The 26,232-nt window shown below is 42.3% G+C and overlaps 1 protein-coding gene across 1 annotated transcript in view; it reads right to left on the bottom strand.

Moving 5' to 3' along the window:
- Nucleotides 1-26,232, bottom strand: part of kif13bb (kinesin family member 13Bb) — a 51,981-nt gene that overhangs the window by 24,190 nt on the left and 1,559 nt on the right. The window contains exons 2-18 of the mRNA XM_053614454.1: nucleotides 22,105-22,207; nucleotides 20,724-20,817; nucleotides 14,092-14,104; nucleotides 12,878-12,938; nucleotides 11,624-11,716; nucleotides 10,853-11,033; nucleotides 9,032-9,119; nucleotides 8,809-8,943; nucleotides 8,558-8,670; nucleotides 3,788-3,899; nucleotides 2,927-3,139; nucleotides 2,735-2,845; nucleotides 2,491-2,625; nucleotides 2,180-2,310; nucleotides 1,997-2,083; nucleotides 1,696-1,874; nucleotides 1,341-1,560 (exon numbers count right to left, since the gene is read on the bottom strand). Of these exons, the coding sequence (XP_053470429.1) occupies nucleotides 1,341-1,560; nucleotides 1,696-1,874; nucleotides 1,997-2,083; nucleotides 2,180-2,310; nucleotides 2,491-2,625; nucleotides 2,735-2,845; nucleotides 2,927-3,139; nucleotides 3,788-3,899; nucleotides 8,558-8,670; nucleotides 8,809-8,943; nucleotides 9,032-9,119; nucleotides 10,853-11,033; nucleotides 11,624-11,716; nucleotides 12,878-12,938; nucleotides 14,092-14,104; nucleotides 20,724-20,817; nucleotides 22,105-22,174 (2,036 nt within the window). The 5' untranslated portion in view covers nucleotides 22,175-22,207. The remainder of the gene's footprint in view (nucleotides 1-1,340; nucleotides 1,561-1,695; nucleotides 1,875-1,996; nucleotides 2,084-2,179; nucleotides 2,311-2,490; nucleotides 2,626-2,734; nucleotides 2,846-2,926; nucleotides 3,140-3,787; nucleotides 3,900-8,557; nucleotides 8,671-8,808; nucleotides 8,944-9,031; nucleotides 9,120-10,852; nucleotides 11,034-11,623; nucleotides 11,717-12,877; nucleotides 12,939-14,091; nucleotides 14,105-20,723; nucleotides 20,818-22,104; nucleotides 22,208-26,232) is intronic.

The raw sequence follows: 26,232 nt of genomic DNA, 5'->3' as shown, positions 1-26,232 counted from the left end.
TCTGTCCACCAGATCCCTATGTCGGTCTTCTCCAAACTGTTGCCACAAAGTTGGAAGCACACAATTGTATAGGATGCTATGCTGTAGCATTACAGTTGTAGTATTACAATTTCACTTCACTGGAACTAAGAGGCTCAAACCTGTTCCGGCATGACAATGCCCCTGTGCACACAGCGATCTCCATGAAGACAAGGTTTGCCAAGGTTGGAGTGGAAGAACTAGAGTGGCCTGAACAGAGCCCTGACCTCAACCCCACTGAACACCTTTGGGATGAACTGGAACGCCAACTGCACCCCAAATCTTCTGATCTGACATCACCTCACGAACGCTCTTATGGCCGAATGAGCACAAATCCCCACAGCCACGCTCCAAAATCTAGTAAAAAAAAAAAAGAAAAAAAAAAAAACCTCGCAGAACTGGAAGGAGGCTGTTCTTATAACAGCAAGGGTGGGGGGCTACATCTGGAATGGGCTGCGTAAAAAGGCACATATACATGTAATGGTCAAGTGTTCACAAACATTTGGCCATATAGTATAGCACTATCAAAGATGATGTTTTGATCCTATTTATAACAGCCTGCCTTGGTGTAAATGAGATAAAACACACATGCAATGAATTAACCAATTAGATATTAGCTGCCCGTATCAAATTCAAGGACTTGATGCTCAAGTACAAGATCTTGTCTGGAACAGCACCCTCCTACCTCAACTCTCTCCTGAAGGCTTACGTTCCCTCACGCAATCTGTGATCGATTAGCGACCGGTGCTTAGTAGTACCTACTCAGCGTGGCTCAAGGTCCCTTTCCAGAACCTTCACACTATCTGTCTCTCAGTGGTGGAATGAACTTCCAACCTCAATTCGGACCGCAGAATCTGTCACTATTTTCAAAAAACAGCTAAAGACCCACCTCTTCCGTGAACACCTAACTAACCCCTAAAACGCCAAGCCACATTATCCTATAAAAAAAACAACAAAAAAAATACCTGACTCTGGCTCTTACACCTCTACTCTGCGCACTTTGCTTATCTAGAACTCAATTAAAGAGCTTGTATAGTAGCACTACTTGTATTGTTCTCCGCTTGATATATCGCTTTGCTTGTATTTTCTCATTTGTAAGTCGCTTTGGATAAAAGCGTCTGCTAAATGAATAAATGTAAATGTAGATACTCATAATTAGAAGCCTAATCTCAAATTTCCAACCTGAGAGTAACAACAAGCCAAGCATGAACCATGTTGGCATACGAAGCCTTGCTGGATTCCTGGCTGCAGGAGTGTGTAGTGATGAAAGACGAAGCTGAACTTTACAGGAAGGTGTTAGATGCTGTATATTGCTGGTTCACCTCTCCTCGCTGCCATGCCATTGATGCCTCTGTAATTTTGGAGACGATGACGTTGACGATGAGGAGGGATTCCCAACCTCGCTGCCTCTCTGTTGAGGACTCAGGCGTCTGCGCAGCCGCTGCAGCTCCTCCTCATACACTAGACGTTGACGCTCTAGAGCCGAACGCTTCTCCTCCTCGTGCCTGCGCTCCAGAGCATGAAGAACAGACTGCATCGGGTCTGAGAGAGAGAGAGAGAGAGAGAGAGAGAGGGAGAGAGCAAGAGAGAGAGATGACAGTCGAATTATATTTCTCAAACACTCTTTACTCTATCTCAAATTGTTTTCTTATTGGCGCCACCCTGTGTAGCTCTCACCGTCACTGCCCAGGCCCTTCATCATGACCTCAGCTTGTGCGTATTCGTAGTTGAAGCTGACCTCGCTTGACCCCTGGCTTATTCGGTCTAAATCCACATCCAGCTGCTCCACACTTAGAGCCTTCTTCACGCCTCCTTCTTCGACCTCGGCACGGGAACGAGGCTTCGGCAAGCTGATCCTGAGAGAGAGAGATGGAGGATAAAAGAGATGTGAGGTGAGGAAAAGAGTGTATGTCATATTGTGGTATAACCTTAAAGAAGTTTCTAAGAGTAGGTTTTGTTCTACAAGAGTCATCCAGACCTGAAAAAGTGGTTGTTTCCCCAGAGGATGCGGTCACCATGGTGAAGCTGGGCTGGGGCTGAGATTGGAGAGCCGTTCACGTACGTACTACAGAAATATACACACTCCATTAATAATATATAGGCAGAAGTGGCAGTATATAAGAACAGTTTATGAAGCATATCGATGAAAGTGTCGGAGTACCGTGCATTCCTCTTTGGTGTGATTATCACCCCTGAGTCAGGTGTGATGTCAATCACACAATGCTCTGGCTGAATGGCCATGCCGCACAGCTGGATGTCCTGGGAGTCGGCTGAGCCTATCAACGTGTGATCCTTCATGGACACACACATACACAGACAAACACAGAGGCAGGCACATCCAGACAATTATGGTTGGAGCTAAAGTCTTCAGGAAGGTAGAGCTACAGGAACAGGGTTGGTGACCACTGGTGAACACACCATTCAACACAATTTTCATTAAAACTTTTAAATGTTTCCAGAATAACTGCTCACCTTTAAATAGTAGACAAGGAGCTCATTGAGGGCAGGATCTGCATTGAGGTTCACCAGATATGACTTATTCTCTACCATCCTGATACCTGAACACTGGAGAGAGATTCCTAAACTCTCCAGCTGCCTCTGCCTCTCCTGCCACACAGAGAAAGAGAGAGAGAGAGAGAGAGAGAAAGAGAGAGAGACAGATCAACTTACTGCCTCCTTACTGCATAAAGGTAGTGTGGTCCTGTCCTTGTTGTACCTGTGCGATCTCCTCAGTCTTCCTGAGTTTCTCCTCCCATGTGATCGTCCTCTCCCGGATCAACATCTCAGACTCCTCCAGCCTCTCCTTCAGCTCGTGGGCTTTCATTGACTGGTAAAGCACAAAAACACACTAAGGATCCATGTACAGACAACACGCATTCAGAGATCCACCAATGAAAGAATGAGTTACCTCAGCCTTTGTGAGCTGCTCTCGGAGTTTCTCCACTTCCTCCCTGAGCTGGCGGGTGATCCTGGCATTGGGGTCCTCATTGATCATGGCATGGTTAATAATGCTCTTGGCCCGATCTGCGTAGCGTAGCGTGGACAGCGTCTCGTCGTAGTTATCGGCGGCCGGACTCACAGTTGCTATCATGGTTGTACGACTGTTTCCTCCCAGGCTATCCTGAAAAATAAAGGAAGTGGGAGAGGAGAGCGAGGAGAAGAAGAAGAAAACAGAGAAGGAGAACAGAAGAAACGAAGATGGGTCAGCAGTGTCAAATACAGTACGTTTTAAGGGGGCATTTTGGTTCGAAATTTGAAGACGGTGTACAATGGTATACGCAAGAAGGGCTGCATTCAGATAAAAATGTCGATATTTACTTATAGGTTCAGACTAAAGAACATATGGCGATGGGTAGAAGGATAATCTGCACTCATCTGGTACGTTTACACTCCCGTTAAGTCACTTCATAATATAACGAGACCTAAAAATGCTTCATAACTTTATCCATTCATAATTGTAAAATCGCCATGTATGCAACAATTTTGATCTCAAATCCTCATTATGCATGCTTCTCTCACTTGTAAATACAACCAGAGAGAAGGAAAAAAAAAAGCTTGCATCATGCTAAACTGGAGGCCATAAGCTTTACATTACTTTCCTCGTAGCTCCAAAGCAAACTTCAGACAACAAACATGTCTTGGATAATCGAGTGCACATTGTAAGGTGGCACATTATGCTCCTTAAATTTTTGCCCAAACTATCAATTTATTCTGTAAAAACACTGAAGCAGAGATTGATAGAAGCGCAAGATGAGGGTGTGATATGTACCTTTAGTAGCCATGTGAGTACAGAGTCTCTGTAGGGCACAAACTTATTCCGGCATTTTCCAGCTCCCTGATCGGCCAGCGCTGAGATCACCAGGCCCAGAGTGGTGAGAGATCTAGAAAAAGACAGGCACAACTACCATGAATCATCACTCCATCATCCATGAGGAAGAAACATGCATAGAAACAGATACACGCAGCGGTATAGAGGTGTTCTACGGGTTTTTCCATCAACTAATGCAAACATCATCCATCCCAAACCTGGATGGATTTGAACCTTGAAAAATACTCACACTTCTATTTCAAACACTATACACATTTTTCGCCGGTTTTGGTTAATCCCTTGCTAGTTTTTTCTGAATGACTACTATCCCTCACTAAACCCATTATAGACACCGACTTACAAATGACTGCAGCTAAAAGCTTCTCTTCCTACGAGATCCTACTCGAGTTTCTCACCAATTTTCCCACCAATACCAGGTTTAAATACTAACAGCTGATTTCATTTTATAGTGGAAACATTCATAGCCACTAAACATGGTTAGATATACAGAGCTTTACTAATATAAACAACTCAAATGAACAGAAAAAAAATACACATCTAAAACTAAGTCACTTATAATCTATCCTTATATCTTATGATGTAACTTAAAAATAACTCGTCAGGAAACCACAAGAATCTGTTTCCACAGTTGTCCATCAAAGCACCTTATAAACAAACTGCATTCACACCAGTGTTGCTATAGTGTTCTTTATTTATTTTATTTTTAAAAATAATTTTAGCCTCTCCGGGAATCGTCACCTTATCGTGGTGGAGAGGTTTGTGTGTCCCTATGAACCTGAGGGCTGTGTTGTCTGGAGCCTTGTGCTCCTGGTAGGGTCTCTCAAGGCAAAGTGGTCTCAGAGGAGGGGCCAAACTAAGAATGGTTCAAAGACAACTTCATGAAGAAAACAAAGAGAGGAGGAGTTACCCTGCCCAGAGGAATCCCGGGGCCCCCGTCTGGAGCCAGGCCCAGAGGGAGCGCCCGACTGCGAGCGCCTGGTGGCTGGTTTTGCCCCGGAGCTCAGCCGGGCAAAGCCCGAAAAAGCAACATGGGTCGGGTGCACTGTTACACGGGTGGCAGTGAAGGTGAGGGGCCTCGACAGACCAGACTCAGGCGGCAGAGGCTGGCTCTGGGGACATGGAACATCACTTCTCTGTGGGGGAAGGAACTGGAACTTGTGCGGGAGGTAGAGCGCTACCAGTTAGATCTGGTGGGGCTTACCTCAAAACACAGTCTCGGTTCTGGAACTGTACTCCTGGATAGGGGATGGACTCTATTCTACTCTGGAGTGTGAAGTGCCGGGCGGGTGTGGGGATACTCACAAGTCCCTGTTACATTGGAGTTTACACCTGTGGACGAGAGGGTCGCCTCCTTATGCCTACAGGTTGTTGGGGGGAAAACTCTGACTGTTGTCTGTGCATATGTACCGAACCCCAGTTTAGAGTACTCAGCCTTCTTGGAGACCCTGCATGGAGTCCTGTATGAAGCACCAGTAGGGGACTCCATAGTTTTGCTGGGAGACTTCAACGCACACATGGGCAATGATGGAGATACCTGGAGAGGCGTGATTGGGAGGAACGGCCTCCCTGATCTAAACCCGAGCGGGTGTTTGTTATTGGACTTCTGTGCTAGCCATGGACTGTCTATAACGAATACCATGTTCGAACATAAGGAGGCTCATAAGTGTGCGTGGTACCAGAGCACCCTAGGCCGAAGGCCGATGATCGATTTTGTAATCGTATCATCTGATAAGAGGCCGTATGTTCTGGACACTCGGGTGAAGAGAGGGGCAGAGCTGTCAACTGATCACCATCTGGTGGTAAGTTGGGTCAAGGGGTGGGGGAAGACTCTGGACAGACCTTTAAAGCCCAAACGGGTAGTGCGGGTGAACTGGGAACGTCTGGAGGAGGCCCCTGTCCATGAGATCTTCAACTCACACCTCCAGCGGAGTTTTTCTGGCACCCCTGTGGAGGTTGGGGGCATTGAACCTGAGTGGGCAATGTTCAAAGCCTCCATTGCTGAAGCTGCAGCGGAGAGCTGTGGTCTCAAGGTCTTGGGTGCCTCAAGGGGCGGTAACCCCCGAACATCGTGGTGGACACCGGTGGTCAGGGAAGCCGTCCGACTGAAGAAGGAGGCCTTCTGGGATGTGTTATCCCAGAGGACTCTGGAGGCAGTTGCAAGGTACCAACAGGCCTGAAGGGCTGCAGCCTCTGCCGTGAAAGAGGCAAAGCAGCGGGTGTGGGAGAAGTTTGGAGAGGACATGGAGAAGGACTTTCAGTCGGCACCAAGGTGTTTCTGGAAAACCATCCGCCACCTCAGGAGGGGGAAATGGGGAACCATCCAAGCTGTGTACAGTAAGAATGGGATGCTGTTGACCTCAACTGAGGAAGTAATTGCACGGTGGAAGGAACACTTTGAGGAACTCCTGAATCCGACTAACACGCCCTCTATGGTAGTGGCAGAGGTGGAGGCTGATGGGGGATCATCGTCAGTTTCCCTGGTGGAGGTCACTGAGGTAGTCAAACAACAACACAGTGGCAAAGCCCTGGGGATTGATGAGATCCGTCCAGAAATGCTGAAAGCTCTGCGTGTGGAGGGGATGTCTTGGATGACATGCCTCTTTAACATTGCGTGGAAGTCGGGGACAGTGCCCAAGGAGTGGCAGATTGGGGTGGTGGTTCCCCTGTTCAAAAAGGGGGACCAGAGAGTGTGCGCCAACTATAGGGGTATCACACTTCTCAGCCTCCCTAGTAAAGTCTACTCCAGGGTGCTGGAACGGAGGGTTCGGCCAATAGTCGAACCTCAGATTGAAGAGGAACAATGCGGATTCCGTCCTGGTCGTGGAACAATGGACCAGCTCTTTACTCTCGCAAGGATCTTGGAGGGGGCCCATCCAGTCTAAATGTGTTTTGTGGATTTGGAGAAGGCGTATGACTGGGTCCCCAGGGGTTTACTGTGGGAGGTGCTGAGGGAATATGGGGTGAGGGGTTCCCTTCTTAGGGCTATCCAATCGCTGTACGCCCAAAGCGAGAGCTGTGTCCGGATGCTCGGCAAAAAGTCGGACTCGTTCCAGGTGGGGGTTGGTCTCTGCCAGGGCTGCGCTTTGTCACCAATCCTGTTTGTGATATTCATGGACAGGATATTGAGGCGTAGTCATGGTGGGGAGGGGTTGCGTTTTGGTGACCTGATGATCTCATCGCTGCTTTTTGCAGATGATGTGGTCCTGGTGGCATCATTGGTCCGTGACCTCCAGCACTCACTGGATCGGTTCACAGCTGAGAGTGAAGCGGCTGGGATGAGGATTAGCACCTCTAAATCTGAGGCCATGGTTTTCAGCAGGAAACTGATGGAGTGCCTACTCCGGGTAGGGAATGAGTACTTAACCCAAGTGACAGAGTTCAAGTACCTCGGGGTCTTGTTCAAAAGTGAGGGGACATTGGAGCGGGAGATTGGCTGGAGAATCGGAGCAGCGGGAGCGGTATTGCAATCGCTTTACAGCACCGTTGTGACGAAAAGAAAGCTGAGCCGGAAACCCAAGCTCTCAATCTACCGGGCAATCTTCGATCCTACCCTCTCCTATGGTCATGAAGGCTGAGTAGTGACCGAAAAAACTAGATCGTGGGTACAAGTGGCCGAAATGGGTTTTCTCAGGAGAGTGGCTGGCCTCTCCCTCAGAGATACGGTGAGAAGCTCGGTTATCCGAGAGGAACTCAGAGTAGAGCCGCTGCTCCTTTGCGTTGAAAGGAGCCAGTTGAGGTGGTTCGGGCACCTGGTAAGGATGCCCCCTGGGCGCCTCCCTAGGGAGGTGTTCCAGGCATGTCCAGCTGGGAGGAGACTTCGGGGAAGACCCAGGACCAGGTGGAGAGATTATATGTCCACACTGGCCTGGGAACGCCTCGGGATCCCCCAGTCAGAGCTGGTTAATGTGGCTCGGGAAAGGGAAGTTTGGGATCCCCTGCTGGAGCTGCTGCCCCCGCGACCCGATAACGGATAAGCGGTCGAGGATGGATGGAAAATAATTTTAGTTTTATTTCATTTTGCTATGATTTCTTTTGAGAGATTTTTCTATTTAGTATTTAAGTTTTTTTGTACAGAGAGAGGTGAAAAGAGGCATAGAAAAAGTTTTTATCCCCATTAGTTCATGAGCAATATTTGTATTCTATTTTAGTATTTTATTTTTACTTCAAATTTTCATATTGTTTTTCTTCAGCATTTGAGTTTTTTTAATATACAGGGTGTCCCATAAGTCCAGTATGATATGAGAATTTTTTTTTAAAGTAGCTTTTATTTACAGAATTTGCTCAAGATGTCCACCGTTCTTATCAATACACAACATTACTTTGAGTAGTATTTTCAATTACTTAATTGATCTTCCTTTCTCAGATACATCGTGGTCTGTAAAAATATATTTTTTTTTAAATAGAGATTAACTTTATGATGATGGACTTATGGGAAATACTGTTTTACTTCATGATTGTGTTTTATAGATTTTAGTTTTAATTTTGTTTTAGTGTAGTTTTCATACATAACCACCACTTGTTTACATGTTCTCTAAAAATTCTTTTCTTGGGGGTGATTATTGCCCCAAGCACCCTAAACACATTATGTTTAAAAAGATATTGGTGATTTTTTTAATGCTCATTAGTCCATGAAACTTTAATACCAAACAAATTATCCTATATCAAGTCCTATATCACACACACACACACACAAATCCATCCAGCACGGACTTGTTGATGTTGCCGCCCTCTTTGAGTCGCTCTCCTGAGGCTCCGCTTTTAGCCGCTCGCTCGCTGCCGGCCAGATCCACCAGACTCAACTTGCTCACCTTCTCTCCACTCATCTACACACAAAGGCAAGAGGAAAAAAAAACCAATCCCAAACCATTTAGATTTTAGCTCAGCTTTTTATTTTCTAACTACAGTACACACATCACAGAGAGGTTTTGTGTGTGTGTGTGTGTGTGTGCGCGCGCGCTCGCCTCGGTCTGCAGGTCTCGCATCGTGTGCGTGAGGATGACATTGAAGACAGCATGTGAGCGGCTGCTCTCCTCGTTCATGTTGGTGGCGGCCACTGTGCGTGACTTGTTCCCCTCCGACATCAGAGACTCGATGTCCTGAATATAAAAGGATGAGCTTAACTCTTACAGCTCATACTATCATAATTGTGTGTGTTGAGTCTACAGGAAATGGTTGTGGGATTACCTTATAGCCGGTCACAGCCAGACGGGAAAGACCATCAACGTAAGGTCCCAAAACCTTGTGCTCCCTCACTCGCAACACCTGAGAAGTCCTGGGGGGAAAAAGGCCCCCCCCCCAAAAAAAACCCAAAACATTGAGTTAACCCTTGATTATTACCGGACACAGTTCCATATAGACCTACAATCAAAAAGGTCATGATAGGGTTAATCTTTAACAAACCAGACCTTTCCTTTCTTCCTAAAAAAAAAACAAAAACAAAAAAATCAGGCCGACCTTCTTCAGTAACTCATTAGAGCATTACATGTGTATAGCTACATTATCCATGTTACAACCAAGGCTGCCAGGCCTACAGGAAAACAAATCAGTCCGGAAAAAGCAAAACTCCAAAGACTCCACCTCCAGATTTAAACATCATGATTAGTTTTCCCAAATGCAGTGGAATATTTAAAAGTAATGTTGTACAGCACCTTGCTGGCTGCCTCCCCCAAGTTCAAAATTAAACTGATAATATAATTTCAATTAAAATGTAATAATTAAAAATGCACTTTGTTTCAGAAATAAATTTACTCATGGACATTAATGTCGCAATTTACATTAGTCTTAGATGCAAATTTAACCTCTAAGCCTTTATCAAAAGGTCAAAAGTTTAGACACACTCATTCTTTATTTTTATAATCTTTTCTCCCACATTTTAGAATATTAATAAACTCATCAAAAACTCTGGAGTAACACAAATGGAACAATGGAAATTATGTTGTGATAAAAAAAAATCCAAAATAAATCAAAAATAATTTAATATTTTATCATTTTCAAATAGACACGCTTTTTGCCGAGAATTTCCAGAAATGTATTCTCAGCATTTTCTCACCCGATTTCTTGAGGAATTTCCCTGAGATGCTTTTTAAACAGTATTAAAGGAGTTCACACCTACGCTGGACTCTTATCGGCTGCTTTTCCGAATATCTCGCTCCAATTCTTCTGTTTAAGAATTCTTCTGTTTTTTTATAAATAAAATGTTAGTTTTCTAATGAAAGAAATGAATATGTTGGCACAATTATATTTTTGTCTACAACACCAATTTCACACATTTAATCACACACCTTCAGACCAAACGCTTTTTAACATCATGAAACATTTCAGTCTCCAAACAATACTCATTGTATTGTAACCATGACAACAAGCCTATGCAGTAATCTATGTGACTGTTAACCTAGTCCTATATTTACACCTTTTTGCTATGACACCACAAAATGCACATTAAAAGTGATAAGAATAAGATACTGGAAAGATAAATAAAATCTCTAAATAACCTGATAAAGCCTTTATTTGTATGCAAATTAATGCAGCTGAAGAATTATGGTGTTCTTTTGCTCAGTTTCGCACTTTTTTCTTTATATTTGGGTACTTCATTGAGCTTTAGTATTTCAATCATTGCACGTGGCTGCCTATGATCATCAGCTGTATTCATGAGACTTCATAGTCTGCTGTCTTCATTCAGAAATGATTTCCAGCCCTATTCCATTATCTGGAGGAAGTGTGTTGTACGTGTTGCAAGCTGGAGTCACATCCTGTAGAAAAGTAGATTTCCAGGAACGAGCCAAACGTGGAAATATTTGTGAAGCTCGCTGTGTTCGGGCATGCCACTTTAGACACAGAAACACTGTTTAGCGGCGACTCGTTAATGGCGTCTCATTCAATTTTAATCTCAACAATCCTACCTCTTCCCAAGGCTGAGGCACCAGTTTCTCCTATCAGCTTATCACTTTAATGCTATTTAAAATAAACCCTTGGGTGATCGGGTGATCTGTGGGCGTGTCCTCTCACCCTTTGGGATCGAGCAGATCTCGGACTCTCTCGTTGTAGATCTCCATGTAGGAGACCTCGACAGTGAAGCTCTCTCCCTCTCTCTGCTCACGGACGACGCGCTCGAACAGAGAGCTGCAGAGGCGAGGAATAAGGCCGGGCTGTTCGTCTGAACCCATCATGGTATACGACTTCCCTGAACCTGAAACCAGGCAGGGTACAGGGTACTTAAATTCAAAATACTGCAGGAACCACCCTGACTTAAAATCAAACTACCCGCCATTATGTGCTCGATTTTTACCATTTCTAAAATATTTATAAACTGCATTGCAAAATATGACATCTTAGCAAGTGAAAATATACTGAATATAGTCAAATTTATCTAGTATTTCCCATTATAAGATTACCATAAACCAAATATAAAAGATATTAACCCTTTTTTTTACCTACGTTTTTTTTTTTAAACTCATTTCAAACTGAAATAGTCTTGTTCTAATGGAAGATAATTTTGCTCATTTTAAGCAAAAAAAAAAGCAGTTACCTGCCAATGTAACGCTTCAAATGAGTAAAAATGTCCAGAAGTAGGTTTAATCACCTTACATTTGGTTTATTATAATCTTATAATAGGAAATACAAGATAAATTTGACTATATTCAAGATATTTTCAACTGGTAAGATGTCAGTTTTTAAGTGTGAAAAAAACAAAGCAACAACAGGGTGATTTGCAAGAACACTGTGTTGCATTTTGACTAAATTATTTTGTTATTATTAACAAATCGTTACATGCTGTACCTGTTTGTCCATAAGCGAATATGCAGGCGTTGTAGCCTTGGAAAGCGTTATCCAAAAGATTCTCCCCCAAACACTGAAACACACTGTTCTGACCTAAGAGTGAACAAAACACAATCAGGTGTACACTATAAAACCATACACACTGTATTCGTTCATCTTCAGTAATCACAGCGAATCCAGAACCTATCCCAGGAACACGGTGCGTGAGGATGGCCAATGCAGCGCCAGTCCATTGCGGGGCATCATGTGTGCACACACACACCCACCCACCCACATCCACATCCACACCCACCCACATCCACATCCACATCCACACCCACCCACATCCACACCCACCCCCACCCACATCCACATCCCCACCCACCCACACACACCCACACACCCACACACACCCACACACACACCCACACACACACACCTCTCATTCACACCCAGGGGCAATTTGGTGCAGCCACTCCACCTACTGGCATCTTTTTGAGAAAACAAGTTAGTGAAACAAGTTAGTTCTTGTCATCACTTACATTTTATAGCAGCTATAAACAGCCGCTCCCTCACCAGCCTCTCTTTTTTCACTCTCAGTCTTGAAAACTCCCCCATGTCGTAAAGCTTCAAGTTGCAGCTTGTACTCTGACTGTTATGGAGCACTGACACTTACAGCTACTTCTAAAACAGCTAAACAAATGTCTCCTCGCAGAAAACTTCACCGTATCAACAATAACACACATTTTTAATCCATTTAAGTTGAACGTCTACAACACAAGTCCCTGTGTAAATGGTAACTGTGGAAATGTATCAGAACTAGTGCGTTAATATAAACCTGGGATTTGTTTGCAGCTGGAATTACTCTCAAATTACCTGACTGATGCTTCTGACTGATGAGAATCAACAGTGGTATTAAATGTCCTGCTACTATAAATAACGTTTATTGTCTTCTTCATTATATCCTAAGTATATGCACTGAAACTATAATTTCTGTCATTTTTTCCACCTCCAATTTTCACAGTGTGGAAAATATTTTAGAAATATTTCATTCCGGTTTATAAGTCTATTTCTGACTAATGAGCTCATGGAAACATAAAAAAAGCCTATCATGTCCTCTTCCTATTAACAAGAAGAGCCTTTAAAAAAAAAAAAATCTTACTTCCATGAAATTTTTGTCGTGACCCCTCATTGTGCATGCGTGTGTGTGTGTGTGTGTGTGTGTGTGTGTGTGTGTGTGCGTGTGTGTTTAAAGTAGAAGTCTAATCAACAGACCTGCAAACTTGTCAGCCTGGGTTTCATCCATAGACCAGAAACAGTAATCGTACGCAAACACCTGAGAAGACAATAAGAGCGTTTTACATTAAAATCATTGGTTTAGAAAACAATCAATCAATCAATCAGTGTACACAGTGCTGCCTTTACCCCAAATCAAACAAGACCCTCTGAAACATAACCATAGCAACAAATACAAGTGTATAATGCTTTTCTGTAAATAACTGTCTTAAACCACATTCAGTTCTTTACTAATATCACACACACTAGCTGATATGGGTTAAGACACAGTGTGGTTTAATGTATAAACATTAAACAAAACTTCACCGTAGCTGAACTTTTTAATGGATTTTTTTTTTCTTAGCACCATTTGGTAAAACGTCTGCCTTCGTGATGCGTAATTCTTTGATTGAACGTTTTAAAGAGAAACCGAGCTCATCAGTGTGTTTAACATCGCTGTGCATGACATCACTAAGCATTACAGCTCCACTTGGAAACCAGATGGAAATGGATGTTTTGGCTCGGACACGCTATCTAGCGGACATCGTGTTCAATCCTCCAGCTGTACACAAGATACGCAGGCAAGTATGTGAACAACGGCGCAAAGTCATGCGTCGAGTACAAACCGGCCTTAAGGGGTGAAATGATTCCACAATGCAATAAGGTACAAAAAAAACAAACAAAAAAAAACCTCTGCTTGTCCAACTTGGCAACCCCTGTAACATTCAGCTACAAGACGTTTAGTTCAGGTTTACAGATTACAGCGAGTCACACTGTATCCTAAACATCATCAGCATGTCCGAGTGAGATCACTGAAGGTCTGAATACGGCCTAAAGCGGATTTTTACTTAAAATATTTTCAGTCGATTCCATCACTTGTTAGCTACATTAACCGTGTAGCTCTAGTGCAAACATAAAAATAAAAATAAAACATGTCTTGGCTGATTAACCAAATGTTAATTATCAGCTAATGTCAGGTAAGTGGATATAAAAGTTAGATTATTTAGCTTCATTAGCCCCTAAGAATATATTCATTAAGGCTTTAGTTCATATGAGTATTTGTGGACATTAATAGAGATCGTGCATCAGTTCCATTCATCACAGGCCTCTTCCACATGGATAAATAGAAAACAATATACATAAACTTTTCCCAAATAATCTCCTCAATACAAGACTGATCCCGACAAATGATAAATTAGAGTTAAAGGGCTTACCTTGGGCTGACTCCTGAAAGAGAAGTAGAGAGAGAGAGAGAGATACAAGACGATCAGAATGAACAAAATATTAAAACATAAACCTGTTTATAAAAATAAATAAATAAATATTTTAAAAAGACATAGCAGTGACGAAACTGAAATGTTAATGAATTATATAGCTAAGAATGATCTGAACTGGACAGTTGAATATTGGAAAAACAATAATCGCTTGGTATTTATTCCAGGTGATCCAGTTTGGGAAAATCTGTGCCCACTGTAGCATATGATTCCTGTTCCTGCCTGACACTAATGGACCCCGATGTCTTCTGCTGTAGCCCATCTGCCTCAAGGTTGGAGGTGTTGTGCGTTCGGAGATGCTTTTAAATTTATTCATTTAACAGACGCTTTCATCCAAAGCGACTCACAAATGAGGAAATACAAGTAAAGCGATATATACAAGTACAATACAATACAAGTAGTGCTACTACACAAGATTGTTAACAAAGTTCTAGAGAAGCAAAGTGCATAAAATCGATGTGTAAGAGCCAGTGTAAGTGCAGATTTTTTAAATTTTATTTTATTTTTAAGAGGGGGGGACCCGGGGACAAGTTAGGGGTTAGTCAAGTGTTCGACGAGCTGGGCTTTTGGGCGTTTTTTTAAAGATAGTGACAGATTATGCTGTCCGGATTAACTGTCCTGTCATTCCACCACTGACGGACAGTCAGTTTAAAGGTTCTGGAAAGGGACCTCATACCACACTGTGTAGGCACTACCAGGCGTCAGTCGTTACCTGCTCTGCTTACCTGGTTTTAAAGAGTGGTTATTTAAGTCTGAGCCTAAACTAAACGTTTATACAGAGAGGGTCTTCATGAGTGCTGACTGAATGCAAGATGCAATGCTGCTACTGTATTTTAAAACTAGGCTTTATATTTTTAAATTAACAATGAAGTATTTCAATTAACATTGATTTAGGAAGCAAATCGAATCGGTCTCTGGAGGTCTGGTTCAGGATCCTTGGATTTTAACCACTTCACCGAGGTTAAACCAGTGAGCGCTGAACTGCATAGAGCCTTTGTGTAATTAAATACTTACTTGGCACTGACAGGGCTGGATGCCAGAAAGCAGTTATTTTGGTCATTTTCACATTATATATAGCAGATTACCATACGCAGGCAAAAAGATCTGCTATGATTAATAGCATAACAGTATTTCATACATCACTTCAACTGTTGACTTACTTAAGATCCCACCCCCTTCATGCAGAGTGACTGTACACACCCCTGTTCTTGTTTAAGCTTGTGAGACCTGTTTGGAGTTACAGTAGCATGCAAGTCTGTGCGGAGAGGCGTGAATGAATGCCGAAATGTGAGATACTACTGCTTAGCGTGTGGCAGGCAGGATGGAAAAAAACCACTACGCAGATGATAAGGAAATTAAACTAACTTGGGTTTTGCAATAATGCACAATGCATGCAATAAGACAAGCAAAGACAGGTCCTGAGGTGAAGAGACACACCCTCTGTAAACAAGAGTAAGACAGTGAGAAAGAAGGAAGGGCATGAAAATAAACTTTCACAGCCATGAACTGGTTTGCTTTTAAAATCGGCAACATGATCAGTGAAAATACACACTAGACTTTCCCTATAAAAATCCATGCATATAGACATTTTGATAAAGGCTTATTTGTTTTTAAGACAAAACAATTAATCTAACGCTAAATCAAAAAACATGTTGTTTTAACTTGAACCAGCTGGTTTTTGCTTAAGATTGAGTTGCTTCCCCAAACAATCAGAACTGAGGAGAAGCAGTGAGGAGCTCCTGGCTGAAAATCCTCCTGTGACTGAAACGCCGTCATTATGGTTCAACTATAAATTAGGATGCGTTAAACACTTTTCCTGGCCACTGCTTGATGAACAGGTGTGTCTAAACTTTTGCCTGGTAGCACAGAGGGAGACACACACATAGAAACAGCCTCATATTGCGTATACTGACAGACAGGAAAGGGGTCGTATTAGTCTGATGAGTGACAAATGAACTGCTGCTGATGGATTAAAGTTCCAACAACAATCCCATTCGAACAATCCAGTCATTGTAGTGACAGACGATGCAGCTGCAGGCCTCAAATATCCACCAACTAACTGATATCCAGCATTCTTCAGTAGGTGGATCATCTTGATAAATGATCAGATCCAATGTATGAAGGATGTATTTAAAAACCGCCAACGATTCAGTGTGATTCGGGACTTTCAAATGGGGGATTTGAACTGAAACGGCAGATGACCAGCTTGTTGGCAGACATGGGAGGGTATTTCATTTACATCACCACTAATCGTCTCAAACAAAGCCCATTATTTAAGCAACAGCGTACGAGCAGTTCGGCCATAATAAATCACAAGTACAACAGCACCATTGCGAGTGTGATACTGCTTATATGGCAGTTAGGGTTACTCAAAATTAATTTTGAGTAACTGATATTTTAGAAGAAGCCTTTATTTGGCACATACACATTACAGCACAGTGAAATTCTTTTCTTCGCAAATCCTAGCTTGTTAGGAAGTTGTGGTCAGAGCGCAAGGTTGACACAATATGACCAATTTAAGAATTTAGATTTTAGACACAATATGGCCAAATATTTTGTTTATTTTTGCTCCGTCAACACACACAGCTATAGAGAGAGAGTGTTGCATGCTGCCACACAATGCACAGACTGACTGTCAGCCCGTAGTACAGTCCGTACAGGATTTTGCTGAGTTTTTTGTGATAGTTGCAGCCAAAAATGATATTTTTGAAATTTCCAATGCAACTTGGAGTTTTTGGTGCTTTTTTCCCATGGAAAATTCTCAAAACTGCAATTGCACAAAATTGTTTTGCACGGCTTTTCGCAGTGATGTTTGTTGCTAAATGAGACTGTACTCATGTTCGACTCACATGAATCGAAGAGGGCTGTGGCTAAATGTGCATTGTGATGGTGTCACATGATGCATCTTGGCCCAAATCTGCAGAAAATCTGCTATAATTTTGAAAAATTGCAAACTCCTCCGAATATTGCGGCATTTCCTTGATTTTGCCTTTATTTATGTGATCGCAAAATCCTGGAGGGACTGGTAGTAGTAATAGATTTGGAATTTTATGTAGCAAACACAGAAACAGAGAAATGGACCTGTGCTGTTACAAATGTTGCATAATAAGTTTTAAAAATGGGTTTCTGTGAAGTTTTTTTTTTTAATCCAGTGACTACATCTCCAAAAAGCTCATTGTGTAGTAGTGTTCCCTGGAAACAGGCGCTTGGAAGAGCATACATTCATAAATGCAAGAAGGCAATCAGATTACAGCCAGAAAAATGTACAAAAGATATTAGCTGCACTGCAGCTGAGAATAACCCTACATTAGTACTAGCACATGACAAAGCAACTGACAGGTTAGAGGCCACACCTCCTTCACTGGGACTGACTGTTTAGAGGCCACACCTCCTTCAGTGACCACGTTTACATGGACAGCAGTAATCTAATTATTGACCTTATTCTAAATAAGACAACATTCTGATTAATGTGTTTACATGAGTCACTTTTAGAATATTCCTTTCATGTTCCTGTTTTACATGTTATAGAACATAGATTGATTAACGTCTCACGTCATTACGTCCTCACACCACGCCGTCCGCCGTTCCCTCCAGAATTTCATGTATCGACATACAGTTGGTCTTCGTTATGGTACCGTATACAGTTTTGGGTGTTTTTATTTTTAATTTTACGAAAGCTTCAAGTGCAGTTAATTATTTGTCATGCTGTACATGCTAATAGACCACTGATTGAAGCCATGGGCTGTGTCCCTTACCGTCTATATAGTAGCCATAATACATGTATTTTGCCTACTACGTAGTAGGTAAGTACGGGCTTTCGGACGCAGCCGTGATCTCGTTTACCATCAAACGGTTGAGCGCTGCGTGTGTGTACGTGTCCTGTCACAAAATGCGGTGAAAACTCCCACACGATGTTAATAGTGATTAAGGTGTGTACAGGTCTGTAACGCACGTCGATAACGCGACTAAAACAGGAATACTCCACACGTCTTAACATATGTGTTTACTTTGAGTATGGCTTTAGTCGGATTAAGGTAATAAAAAATTGCTGTTTACATGATAGTTTCTTAATCAGATTATCATCTTAATCGGGTTAATATCGGATTATTGTCGTCCATGTAAATGTACTGACTGGGACTGAAAGGTTAGAGGTCACACCTCCTTCACTAGGACTGAAAGGTTAGAGATCACACCTCCACAGGGACTGATCACACACACACCATACACTGACTGAACTCTATTCGAAATATAAAAAATTATCTTAAACGCAATACTGCTAATAGGAAGTAGAAGTTAACATCTAAAATAGCTTCTCACACACATAGTACTGGCCACACACACAAAATAACATTGTACAAAAGTAGTTGTTGGAAAATGTCCAATAAAACAAGTATTTTTTTCCACCACAAGTATCCTAGGTTACGCTTGACCTTGCTTTGACCTTTTAATAGTTGCTTTGACATCTGAGGGCTTAACACTGTGGAATTTGGGTGAGTAAGGGGAGGAGAAATAGCAAATACCAGACAGCATGGAGTCAAGAAAAACACACTTAACTACATAATGAGCCAAAATATTTTAGCCAGAATGGCATCAGTGTCTTGTGAGTGGGAATAAACCTTCATGGACACACACTTTCCTTTCCTATTTCACTTAATTACATGGAAACACTTCTATAAGATGAAAAAAAAAAATCATTAAAAAAAATATCAAGCATTTTGACACACGTGAACCCATAGACAAATACTGCACATATCTGTACACACCATTCTAATGTATTATAATGTAACATACATATACATACATACATACATACTGTGGTGCTTGAAAGTTTGTGAACCCTTTAGAATTTTCTGTATTTCTGCATAAATATGACCTAACATCATCAGATTTTCACGCAATTCCTAAAAGTAGATAAAGTGGCAATTAATCAAATGAGACAAAAATATTATACTTGGTCATTTATTTACTGGAGGAAAATGATCCAATATTACATATCTGTGAGCGGCAAAAGTATGTGTGCATTTGCTTTCAGTATCTGGTGTGACCCACTTGTGCAGTAATAACTACAACTAAACGTTAAGGGTAACTGTTGATCAGTCCTGCACATCGCCTTGGAGGAATTTTAGCCCGTTCCTCCGTACAGAACAGCTTCAACTCTGGGATGTTGGTGGGTTTCCTCACATGAACTGCTTGCTTCAGGTCCTTCCACAACATTTCTATTGGATTAAGGTCAGGACTTTGACTTGGCCATATCAAATCATTAACTTTATTCTTCTTTAACCGTTCTTTGGTAGAACTCTAAAGAATAGAATCTCTGTGTTTAGAGTCGTTGTCTTGCTGCATGACCCACTTTCTCTTGAGATTCAGTTCATGGACAGATGTCCTGATATTTTCCTTTAGAATTCGCTGGTATACATCAGAACTGTTCCATCAATGATGGCAAGTCTTCCAGGCCCAGATGCAGCAAAACAGGTCCGAAGCATGATACTACCACCACCATGTTTCACAGATGGGATAATGTTCTTATGCAGTGTTTTCCTTTCTCCAAACAGAACACTTATCATTTAAATCAAAAAGTCTCGTCCGACCACAAAACATTTTCCAATAGCATTCTGGCTTGTCCACGTGATCTTTAGCAAACTGCAGAAGGGCAACAGTGTTCTTTTTGGAGAGCAGAGGCTTTCTCCTTGCAACCCTTCCACACACACCATAGTTGTTCAGTGTTCTCCTGATGGTGGACTCATGAACATTAACACTACCCAATGTGAGAGAGGTCTTTAGCTGCTTAGAAGTTACCCTGGGTTCCTTTGTGAGCTCATGGACTATTACACGTCTTGCTCTTGGAGTGATCTTTGTTGGTCGATCACTCCTGGTTAGGGTAACAATGGTCTTCCACTTTCCTCCATTTGTACACAATCTGTCTCACTGTGGATTGGTGGAATCCAAACTCTTTAGAGATAACCTTTTCCAGCTAATACAGGCGTTAGATATACTGGAATATTTGTTACCCCAGATATTAACCAATTGTGTAAGGTCAAAAAAACATCAACCCTGCTCTACCTACTTCCATTAGTTGATATGATTTTGCTTGTATTTTCTCATTTCTCATTTTCTCGGTTTGGATAAAAGCGTCTGCTAAATGAATAAATGTAAAAGTAATTAAAAAGAATATTCTTCCTTCACTCAAATTATTTGTTTCAAAATCAACTCCTGACATTTGTCTTGTGACTTTTTTTTTTTTAAACGTATTTTTACAATATTTGGAATTCTAGATACAGTTTGAACAATAAAAGGTATTTTTAAAAAAAAAAAAAAAAAACATTACCAATTTACCAGTAGCAAATTTACTATTTTTGCCCCAGAAAAACAGATGATCTGCTTTCAGTTCATAATAAAGTGCATTATGGAGCAGTGTAAAATCCCTGCCATGTCATGTGGGACTGCTTAAAATGGCCACTCTAGTACATAATCTCAGCTGTAATTCACTTTGGATAAACGCGTCAGCTAAATGAATGAAGTGAAAATGAAACGTTGAGACATGATTGTGCTGTTAATGCTGCACATACTCTTACCTGCTGTCCCCTTTTCCTAGGTTGCTTCCTGCTGGAAGCAGCACGGTCTGATTTCCCTCCATCTCCACCACACATTTTGTCTTTAGATCCCTCTCTGAGTTAAAAACAAAACCAGTGTACCCATGTGAAAACGCATAGGTGTAACAAACTGGTCATAGTGTTTCCTTGCTTGCTACTTAAGTGCACTATTAAAAGGTATAAAATAGTTTTTTTTATACCCTTCTCCTGTTCCCTCTATAGTGCTCTGTATGTTCAATAAGGAGCCAGCTTGCATAGATAGACGCGTAGCCTTGAAGGTACTGTCCTACCATTTCAGTTTGTAGCCTGAAATCAGTGATTTCTCTAAAATGAATCCTGCCTGCGCTCTGGTAAAGTGCTGCTGAACTCAGAAACGCTATTTTGAAACAGTTGAACTATTTTGATTCTGATTCTTCAACCACAGCGCTGATGAATTCTTGAATCTGATTGGTCAGAAGGCGTTCATTCATTTTCTATAGCAGCATTTCTGACAGTAGTGCCAGTAACAGGTTCATATTAATGTACTAGTTCTAATATGTTATTCTTTCTATATATACACACATTAACACTATAGTTACAGAGACTTGTATGGTGGATGCGCTTCATAATCCTAATCTAAATTTCTACTATTTGTGCTGTTGCTTCACGTTTTCTGCACAGGAATGTTTTCACGAGAGAGGACTTTGCACCTGGCAGCTTATGCTTTGCTTTCAGTTACGCCTGGTTCACTTCATGACAAAGTGAGAGAGCAACTGTTTACAGTGATAACAGGAACTAACTTGTTCTGTGGATGTTCCACGTCATTAAATGTAATTATAAACAGATTAAAAGTATGACGTTTGTTACTTTAAGAAGTGTTTTATTCAATTAGCTATAATAGAAGAGGAATGCTGAGAAGGAATCATTTCAGGAGGTGCTGTTATTGGAAAATAATCAACTTCATGGTGGTCAGATCACCCTGTGGTTGATTATTTTCCTATAATGGTTGCGTTTTATTCCTTATCATGTTCAAGGGATTTATATGATCAAGTCAAAAGCGGTGAGTAACAACCGACCCAAGCTGAAAGGAAAGTGCAAGAAAAACACTCTCTTATAACGCAATGTGACCTTGACCTTCCTAGAGCTGAACTCCAGATGAAATTATGTTCCGTACTGGGTCTGTGATATGTTTTGCGAGAAATAGGTTATGTTAATGAATAAATATCAGCTGGACCAAAACGATGTCTTTCAAGATGTTTGCATCTATAAACACACTTAGGGATTAGCTAAAGCACATTGCAGCTCTTTTTCACATGTCAATGTTGTAAAAGTAGATGCACAATATGACGATTAAGAAATATTATATTTTAAAACATCACTTCACCTCTCCTGTTGAGCGGTCGGACCCGAACAGCAACCGTCACGTTGGACTCGCACACAGGGGGGTCCTCCATGGCCTCAGGTCACAGCCACATGAACAAGAGGTGCTGTGGATGCAGTGTGTTAATGCAGGACACTCTACAACATGAGTGTGTAGGTGTTTTTTTTTTTTCCAGTCTAAAGCTACAATAAATGGCTCCAAAGAAGCGTTGTGTTGAATTAATACCTGCAGTCTTGCTATAACTAGACACAAATGACGACGTAATTCAACACTGCTCAACTCCCAACGCGACTACGTTTGGGGAAAGCCGAATCAAATTCTTACTAAACTGAACACTTACAGTGTTGCATTATGACCTGCAGAGTTCATTTCTGCACCTATAACATTAAAGTAACATCTACAGAATGTCCATGGTGTACACTAACTATTACAAAATGGAATTAACATCTACAGTTGAATACAGTGTTAACCGAAATAACACCTGCAGTCTTGGGTTTTCTCCTGTTCCACGTGTAATTAATTAATTCAAAGTTAAATGAACACCGTTACAGGTCATAACTTCTATAGTGCTGATTTAAGTAGATCTGAGAACAAAAACAAGATAGATGGCTATTCAACACTGTACAGGATCATTTAACACTGTAAGAGTGAATGCAACACTAAGTTCATTCACACGGTCTAGAATAAGTCAACAGACTCATTTAATACTTTCCAGGAAAATTAAACAGTGTGCGGATTAATTCAACACGGCAAGACTTAAATCAACACCGTCTGGGTTAATTCAGCACCGTAATCGTTCACTCAATAGCATACCGTATAATTCAACAGTGTATGGGTTAATTCAACACCATGTGCAGGATAATTCAACATTTTTTGAATTCATTTAACAGCGTATGGGTTAATTCATCATTGTAAGAGTTAATTCAACACTGTAAAAGTTTAGTCAACACTGTACAGGATTAAACAAGTGCACAAGATAACACAACACTGTACAGTTTCCTTTAACATGGTATGGGTTAATCCAACACTAATAGTTCTTCAACACCATACGGCATTCAAAAGCATACAGGATAATTCAACACTGTATGGGTTAAGTCAGCATTCTAACAGTTAAATCAACACTGAACGAATTGTTTCAACACTAGACAGGATCATTCAATGCTGTAAGAATTAAGTCATCACTGTACAGTTTCATTCAACACAGTACTGGTCAATTCAACACTGGACGAGTTCATTAAATAATATACAGGTTAATTACAAATTGAAAGGGATCATTTAACACTGTATGGGCTAATTCAACTCTGTCTAGATTACTTAAACAGGGTGTGGCTTAAGTGGATGGGTTAATTCAACACTATGGGTTAGTTAAACAGGGTGTGGGTTAATTCAACTCTATGGGTTAGTTAAACAGGGTATGGGATAATTCAACACTATGGGTTAGTTAAACAGGGCATGGGTTAATAACACTATGGGGTAGTTAAAAAGGGTGTGGGTTAATGCAACACTATGGGTTAGTTAAACAGGGCGTGGGTTAATAACACTATGGGTTAGTTAAACAGGGCGTGGGTTAATAACACTATGGGTTAGTTAAACAGGGCATGGGTTAATTCAACACTATGGGTTAGTTAAACAGGGCGTGGGTTAATTCAACACTATGGGTTAGTTAAACAGGGCGTGGGTTAATTAAACACTATGGGTTAGTTAAACAGGGTGTGGGATAATTGAACACTGTATGGGTTAGTTAAACAGGGCGTGGGTTAATTCAACACTATGGGTTAGTTAAACAGGGCGTGGGTTAATTCAACACTATGGGTTAGTTAAACAACACTGTCACACACACAGAGACAACACTGTCACACACACACACAGACAACACTGTCACACACACACCCAGACAACACTGTCACACACACACCCAGACAACACACACACAGAACACTGTCACACACCCAGACAACACTGTCACACACACACAGACAGACAACACTCACACACACACAGACACCACTGTCACACACACACACACACAACACCGTCACACAGACAGACAACACTGTCACACACACACACAGACAGACAACACTGTCACACACACACACAGACAGACAACACTGTCACACACACACACAGACAGACAACACTGTCACACACACAGACAGACAACACTGTCACACACACAGACAGACAACACTGTCACACACACAGACAGACAACACTGTCACACACACAGACAGACAACACTGTCACACACACAGACAGACAACACTGTCACACACACAGAGACAACACTGTCACACACCCAGACACAACACTGTCACACACCCAGACAACACACACACACAGAACACTGTCACACACCCAGACAACACTGTCACACAGAACACTGTCACACACCACTGTCACACACACACACACCACTGTCACACACACACACACACACACACCACTGTCACACACACACACACACCACTGTCACACACACACCACTGTCACACACACACCACTGTCACACACACACCACTGTCACACACACACACACACCACTGTCACACACACACACACCACTGTCACACACACACACACACACACACCACTGTCACACACACACACACACCACTGTCACACACACACACACACCACTGTCACACACACACACACCACTGTCACACACACACACACACCACTGTCACACACACACACACACACCACTGTCACACACACACACACACACCACTGTCACACACACACCACTGTCACACACACACCACTGTCACACACACACCACTGTCACACACACACACACCACTGTCACACACACACACACCACTGTCACACACACACACACACACACAACACTGTCACACACACACACACACACCACTGTCACACACACACCACTGTCACACACACACCACTGTCACACACACACCACTGTCACACACACACACACCACTGTCACACACACACACACACCACTGTCACACACACACACACACCACTGTCACACACACACACACACACAACACTGTCACACACACACACACACACACACACAACACTGTCACACACACACACACACACACAACACTGTCACACACACACACACAACACTGTCACACACACACACACACACACACACACAACACTGTCACACACACACACACACACACCACTGTCACACACACACACACACACACCACTGTCACACACACACACACACACACACACAACACTGTCACACACACACACACACACACAACACTGTCACACACACACACACACAACACTGTCACACACACACACACACACAACACTGTCACACACAGACAACACTGTCACACACAGACAACACTGTCACACACAGACAACACTGTCACACACACACACACAACACCGTCACACACACAGACAACACCGTCACACACAGACAACACCGTCACACACAGACAACACCGTCACACACACAGACAACACCGTCAAACACACAGACAACACCGTCAAACACACAGACACACAACACCATCACACACACAGACACACAATACCGTCACACACACAGACACACAACACCGTCACACACACAACACCATCACACACACACAACACCGTCACACACACACACAGACAACACTGTCACACAGAACACTGTCACACACCACTGTCACACACACACACACCACTGTCACACACACACACACCACTGTCACACACACACACACACACACCACTGTCACACACACACACCCCACTGTCACACACACACACACACCACTGTCACACACACACACACACCACTGTCACACACACACACACACCACTGTCACACACACACACCACTGTCACACACACACACACACCACTGTCACACACACACACACACCACTGTCACACACACACACACACACACACCCACAACACTGTCACACACACACACACACACACACACACCCACAACACTGTCACACACACACACACACACACACACACACACACCACTGTCACACACACACACCACTGTCACACACACACCACTGTCACACACACACCACTGTCACACACACACACACACACACACACACACCCACAACACTGTCACACACACACATACACACACACACACACAACACTGTC

The sequence above is a fragment of the Ictalurus furcatus genome, chromosome 25 (assembly GCF_023375685.1).
Source record: "Ictalurus furcatus strain D&B chromosome 25, Billie_1.0, whole genome shotgun sequence".
Classification (NCBI taxonomy): Eukaryota; Metazoa; Chordata; class Actinopteri; order Siluriformes; family Ictaluridae; genus Ictalurus; species Ictalurus furcatus.
The sequence above is the reverse complement of the archived record's forward strand: the minus strand, read 5'-3'. Positions and strand labels throughout refer to the sequence as shown.